This window comes from Diospyros lotus, chromosome 9, assembly GCF_014633365.1.
Source record: "Diospyros lotus cultivar Yz01 chromosome 9, ASM1463336v1, whole genome shotgun sequence".
Lineage (NCBI taxonomy): Eukaryota > Viridiplantae > Streptophyta > Magnoliopsida > Ericales > Ebenaceae > Diospyros > Diospyros lotus.
Window position 1 is genome coordinate 20,292,090 of NC_068346.1, and position 6,610 is coordinate 20,298,699.

At 37.5% G+C, this 6,610-nt stretch overlaps 1 protein-coding gene across 1 annotated transcript; it reads left to right on the forward strand.

Annotated features, from left to right (window-relative positions):
• Nucleotides 1-370: 370 nt before the first annotated feature.
• On the forward strand, nucleotides 371-6,405 carry LOC127809970 (alkaline/neutral invertase A, mitochondrial-like). Its single transcript, XM_052349179.1, has 6 exons — nucleotides 371-1,465; nucleotides 2,683-2,848; nucleotides 3,085-3,296; nucleotides 4,784-5,277; nucleotides 5,378-5,426; nucleotides 5,756-6,405. Exons 1-6 carry the CDS (start codon nucleotides 686-688, stop codon nucleotides 6,080-6,082), a joined length of 2,028 nt encoding a protein of 675 aa, XP_052205139.1. The 5' UTR covers nucleotides 371-685; the 3' UTR covers nucleotides 6,083-6,405.
• Nucleotides 6,406-6,610: the final 205 nt, after the last annotated feature.

Sequence of the window (6,610 nt, forward strand, 5' to 3'; positions counted from 1 at the left end):
GAGGAAAGAAAGCAAAGTAAATATAAAAAAACAAAAAGGTCAAGAATTAAAAAAAATAAAAAAATAAAAAGGAAAATAAAGGAAAGAGCCAAAACTTTCGCTTTCTAAATTTCCTCACATTTTTTTACACGGTTTCAGAGCCGACCCTACCTTATCCTTTCATTTTCCCAGACTCGAATTGACGGTTACGCCCTCCTCCGTACCCAGATTTTTTGCCGGAGAGAAGGTCGTTTCGGTAAAATCACGTTCCGTAACAATTAAAAATCCATTGGCACGTGCAAGGGTACTTTCGTAAATTGGCAAGTTCAAAACCAGCACTTTGAACGAACTTTCTCATCCTTCCTTCTCCTATTTAAACGCATCCTCTCCTGGCTCCGACTCTCCACCTTACGCAAATCTCTGTTCATTCTCATCGTCTCTTCTCTCCGTCATCAACTGTAAGTAATAGCAATTACAATCAGTTTAGTTTTTATTCTAATCTGCTCCTTAACTCGTAGTAATCCCCTCGGATTTAGCTAGAAATTTAGTCTGTTGATTCCGATTTCAGGAATAACAGATCTGTGTACATATAATTTATGTATACGCGCGCGCGCGCAATTTACGTGTATTGTCCAGTAAGCTAACTACAAAGATACTGAATTGATTTGATTATTCTTGACATACGGAAAGAAAAAGAAAAAAAAAAATGAATACGAGCGGTTGTCTCGGGATTTCAACAATGAAGCCCTGTTGTAGAATTCTGGTTGGTTATAGGAATTCCTCTGTATTTGGATTTTCATTTCGGAAGTGTAACCATTTGATTGATGATAATTTGTCGAAATCACAATTCAAAGTGCGCAGTTCCAGTCGTGTTCGCCGTTGTAGAAGTAAGATCTTAGGGTTTAGGCGTGTGAATGATCCGAATCGGAAGGCTTTTTATGTGTCTGATTCGGTGTGGGGTCAATCTAGGGCTTTTACCAGCTCCAGCATTGATAAAACCAAGCGTGTCTTAGTGATAGCTAATGTGGCGTCTGATTTTAGGAACCATTCAACTTCTGTAGAAAGCCATATTAATCAGAAAGGATTTGAGAGTATTTACATTCAGGGAGGCTTGAATGTGAAGCCTCTGGTAGTTGAGAGGATAGACAGGGGACCGGATGTGGTGGATGAAGAGTCTAGGGTAGAAGTAAATGAGTCAAAGGTCAATTTAGATAATTTAAAACGTTTGAATGGAGAGGAGATCTCAATATCTGAGAGGGAGGTGTCTGAGATTGAAAAGGAAGCTTGGCAGTTGCTTCGAGGCGCTATTGTGAACTACTGTGGAAATCCTGTTGGGACTGTTGCAGCAAGTGATCCTGCTGACAAGCAACCATTAAACTATGATCAGGTGTTTATTCGTGATTTTGTCCCTTCAGCACTTGCATTCTTGCTCAATGGAGAAGGTGAGATCGTCAAGAATTTTCTACTCCACACTTTGCAGTTGCAGGTATTCTATCTTTTTCTTTCCTTCATCACAAACTTATACCTGTTCCCTATTTACTAGCGAAATTTCTCAGTTCTCTTTCACAGGAAGTTGCTTCTATTGATTTCATTTTGAATATGGATATGGCTGAGATTCAAAGTTATGCATTTCTTGTTGAATCTGGAGTAGTTTAGCAGTGACTTGGAATTACTATTTTGTTGAATCTCAACTGCATTTGGTTTACTGATGTCCACTGCTCTAGCAGCCTTTCCTAGTGAACAATTTGCACGTGAATATGCTAATGCAAGGAAAAGTTTAGTGACATCAAATGCTAAGTAGATATTATTAGCGCTCTATGCAGAATGGTTAATTTTGAATTTTTTGGGGGGTGTTGTGTAAACATTATCATATCTATATTACAACAGGAAAAGTTGTTTCTTTTCCCATATACAGTGGTCGTGTAGGAGTGTTGCTATTTGTAGAGGTTTGCTATAATAATAATTTGTACTAGGTGACCAATATGTGCACTTTGGCATTTTTGTAAAATCTAGAAGGATATTGGACCAAAAAGGGAAGGATTCTCAAATTCTTTTCTTTTTTGGGTAGACATAAAGTTGGTAGCCCACCCCACCGACTTTAACATGGCATTACTAAATGTTGCCATGCTGTGTTCATTATCATGACCCTTCCAAACACATTCCTAGGACCACAGTGTTCATAAATCACTGTTGATCATCAAAATGCCCCCAATTTTAGGCACATACCATTTTGTTGGTAATGCGTTTTTACTCTTCAACTGGAGCTATTTAGCAATGGCATGCCACATTTTGACTAATTTAGTATTTTCACAGTGCCATTTTTATAATAGTACAAGTCCATTACAATGGCTGGATTTCTACCAACTCATTTGAATTTTTGGTGATTTGAAAGAAAATATTCCTTGTGCCATTCTTATAATAGTGCAAGTCCATTATAATGGCTGGATTTCTGCCAACTCATTGAAATTTTGGTGATTTGAAAGAAAATATTCCTTGTGCCATTCTTATAATAGTACAAGTCCATTATAATGGCTGGATTTCTGCCAACTCATTGAATTTTTGGTGATTTGAAAGTAATATTCCTTCACCTTCTATGTTATTACAGTCACTGGGAACTCCTGAGCTATAAATTATTTATGGAATTCTTATGTGAGTTTCAAATTTAATTTTAGTTTAATAAATGCTTCCCCATTTCATGCTTAGAGTTGGGAAAAGACAGTGGACTGCTACAGCCCTGGGCAGGGGTTGATGCCAGCAAGTTTTAAAGTGAAAAGTGTACCTCTTGATGGAACTGATGGAGCCTATGAGGATGTCTTGGACCCAGATTTTGGTGAATCAGCCATTGGACGTGTTGCACCTGTTGATTCTGGTAAGACAAAGTTAACTTTCCAATTACAACGTTTATATTTATAGTTGCATATAGAGATTTTTTGATATTGTTGCTGTTATGTATCTCTTTAATTATTGTTATTTACTGTCAATTTATCATTTAAGGACTTACATTGTTATCAGTTTTAGGTCTTTCCATATAGTAACTTCACGTTGAAGCAACAATTAGAATCTTGGTTTTAATAGCATGGGTAACTGTCTTGACTTATGTGACAGGGTTGTGGTGGATTATTTTGTTGAGAGCTTATGGGAGGCTGACTGGGGACTATACACTGCAAGAGAGGGTGGATGTGCAGACAGGGATAAGACTGATCCTTAACTTATGCTTAACAGATGGGTTTGATATGTTCCCTTCTCTTTTAGTGACCGATGGTTCCTGCATGATTGATAGGCGGATGGGAATTCATGGCCATCCTCTTGAAATCCAAGTAAGTTGGAGATTTTGCTTATAAAAAAGTTCACAACTTTTCTTATTCATGTATTCATGTTACTGCTGGATTTCTTTGTGTTGGATCGTAGATGAAGTTTGTCGGATTAAAATCTTTCTTGAATTGGCACAGCTGTCCTTATTCTCTGATGATTGTTTCTCAAGACTTGACTCTGACATGATCTTTCAAACTGTCTTCCAATTAGATTGCCACATATATGTGATAAATGTGTCATAATTGTCTCTAGGATTTAGTTTACTTAAATGGTGAATCAAGCAGTAGTATTTAAAGTGGTTTCTGTGGTTATCTGTACTTGTTATCGGAATACATTATAAAAGATTATAGTATTATAGAAGCTGATTACTTTCTATTTGATGCTTCTAGTGTTTCTCAGCTTTTAAAATGTCAAAACAGCCAGCATTTTAAATTTATTGAGCATTGATTTATGTCTGGAAAAGATGAAAATATGTTCATATATTTTAGTAGTCAATGACTTTTGAGGCTGCCACAATCTTTTGAAATTTCAGTCACCTGCCAGTTGCTCTGGCATCCTCTGTTAAGCTAGGGATTTTTGCTCTTGTTTAATAATCTACTCCTTCAAGTACCCTATGATGCATGTTTCCCTGGATACTGGTTTAGCCGTCTGATTAAGCATTGTCATGTCTTTCAATAAGAAAAATCATAAGATAGTGCAAGGGTCAGTTTCATTGATCATGGTACCGCCAGTGGGTGAGGGACTTTTTACTGAAATGAGTTTTTTTGTTTTCCAATTTACCTAAAGCTAGTGTCTGGTGAAGATTGCAATTTCCAACATTCATTCTTTGTTTTTCTAATGTCATTTTTTCATTTGATTCAAATAAAATGATGATATTGCCAAGATTGGTAACGAAAAAAGTGTAACAGGTAACTGGAAAAGTCTTATGTGATTTGCAGTGACTTTTACTGATAGCATAAAGAGCTATGGTTTCCTGATAGAGAGTTATTTCACCATGTTGTGGAATTGTGGGGATGAGAAGTGTTTTTCTGCATGGATCATGTCCAATTGTGGATTCTTTTTTGTGATGGGAGGGCCATTACAATTATGGCAAAAAGCAGACGAGGAAGGGAGGGAGGTGTTGTAGGTGTAATAAGCAGTCTCTCTATGAATTTAGCCAATGAATCTTACAGATATGTCACTCCTGGTTATCCCTTCTGGCAGAATGCAATGAATGCCCTTGGTTGGGAGACTGGTGGAGCCATTCTTTCATTTTGACTCGACTCCTATTGGTTTTTGAATGATGAATACCAGGCTCTACCCCCACAGTGTCTTTCCTGCTGCCTTCAGGCAAAATAGGGGAAACGGATAAAAAAAATGTCATTTTGAGTCGGCTAAGGATTGTTTACATGTTTTATGTATGTATATATATATATAACTACTTCTATATGCATCTTATTTTATTTCTTCCTCGATTGGTCTATTGATTCCTTGATGCACTTGATTTTGTTAGGCTCTATTCTACTCAGCTCTGCGTTGCTCCCGTGAGATGCTTATTGTCAATGATGGAACCAAGAACTTGGTGGCAGCAATTAATAATCGTCTTAGCGCATTGTCATTTCATATCAGAGAGTACTATTGGGTGGATATGAAGAAAATAAATGAAATTTATCGTTACAAGACAGAGGAGTACTCTACTGATGCCATCAATAAGTTCAACATCTATCCCGACCAAATTCCTTCTTGGCTGGTAGATTGGATTCCCGAGGAAGGTGGGTATTTTATTGGCAATCTTCAACCTGGTCACATGGATTTTAGAGTCTTCATGCTTGGAAATCTTTGGTCCATTGTTTCATCTTTGGGTACCCCAAATCAGAACGAGGGTATTCTGAATTTGATTGAGGCCAAATGGGATGATCTTGTGGCACAAATGCCTCTAAAGATATGTTTCCCTGCCTTGGAGTATGAGGAATGGCGAATAATCACTGGAGGTGACCCAAAGAATACGTAAGTGTGCTTAAGGTTTTAATGGTTTCTTGTATCTCTTGGATCTTTAATAGCTATTACCCATGGTAGTACATAGTAAAATTTCCTTGCATACTTGCAGCTCGTGGTCATATCACAATGGTGGATCCTGGCCGACTCTTTTATGGCAGGTATGGTTTGATTAAATAGTGATTTCATAATCTCTATTTTGGAATTTGGAGTGGAGAAAACTACGATGCAAGAAAAGTAGTTCTACAATGTTAATATAAATGTCATCACCACTGATTTAGTCTTACCATATTTATGTGTGTACTGCCGTTTTAATTTTGAAAATTGATGTATGTACATTTATATGAAACTGGAATACAGAATTGATCCTCTAAAGAAGTAATTAGTGAGTAATAAAATCCTTGATCCTGCTGTAATGAGGCCTGACCACCACCTTGATCTGGAGTTTTAACGATGTTCTCTAATTCCTGCTACTGCTCAATATTCCCAGTTCACGTTGGCTTGCATTAAGATGAAGAAACCAGAATTAGCAAGAAAGGCAATAGACGTGGCTGAGAAGAGGCTCTCAGTAGATCGGTGGCCTGAATACTATGACGCACATAATGGGAGATTCATAGGGAAGCAATCTCGACTTTACCAGACATGGACAATCGCAGGGTTTCTGACCTCAAAGATGCTATTGGACAACCCTGAGATGGCATCCATGCTGTTTTGGGATGAAGACTACGAGCTTCTTGAGACTTGTGTTTGTGCACTTAGCAAAACTGGTCGAAAGAAATGTTCGCCTGGTGTTGCCAAAATTAAGATCCAAGCTTAAGGGGAATCCCGTTATCTCTTTCCGCGTTTATGAGCAGAATTATAACTACTATAGATTTAACACGGAGCAGCTGGCTTCTTTGTTGTGCAAAGAAGAAGATGGATAATAACAGGAAATGAATGCTATGTATTTGTAACAGCATAAGTAGGTCATTGTTAGCTAGTAAATCATCTGACTGATGCCAAAAGGTTGATGATGGCTGATATTTAGGAGAGCCAGCCTTCAACCTTTTTATTTTTATTTTTTTTACACAGCGTTGAAACGTTTCAGACATTTTTTTACGTCTCTGTGGAGCGAATAATAATGCAAGTGAACTTTCATTATTATGTGGGCTCTGATTGATATATATCAGCTTTTGTTGTGGTATTTGATGACAGTGTTTGGTCATTGTAGCTAGCTAGCTAGCTTGGTTGGTGTTGAGCCTCTGCCTGCAACTTATCAAGCAATTTCGGCATGTTCCTGCCTGCACTTCATATTATAATTTATAAATGTTTTTGTTTAGGATGGATTTCAAAACCACCTTATTAA

Coding starts and splice junctions, on each gene's coding strand:
- LOC127809970 (XM_052349179.1), top strand. CDS start 686: ATGAATACGAGCGGTTGTCTCGGGATTTCAACAATGAAGCCCTGTTGT. Junction 1,466..2,682: donor TCCACACTTTGCAGTTGCAG/GTATTCTATCTT, acceptor TTTCATGCTTAG/AGTTGGGAAAAGACAGTGGA. Junction 3,297..4,783: donor GCCATCCTCTTGAAATCCAA/GTAAGTTGGAGA, acceptor TGATTTTGTTAG/GCTCTATTCTACTCAGCTCT.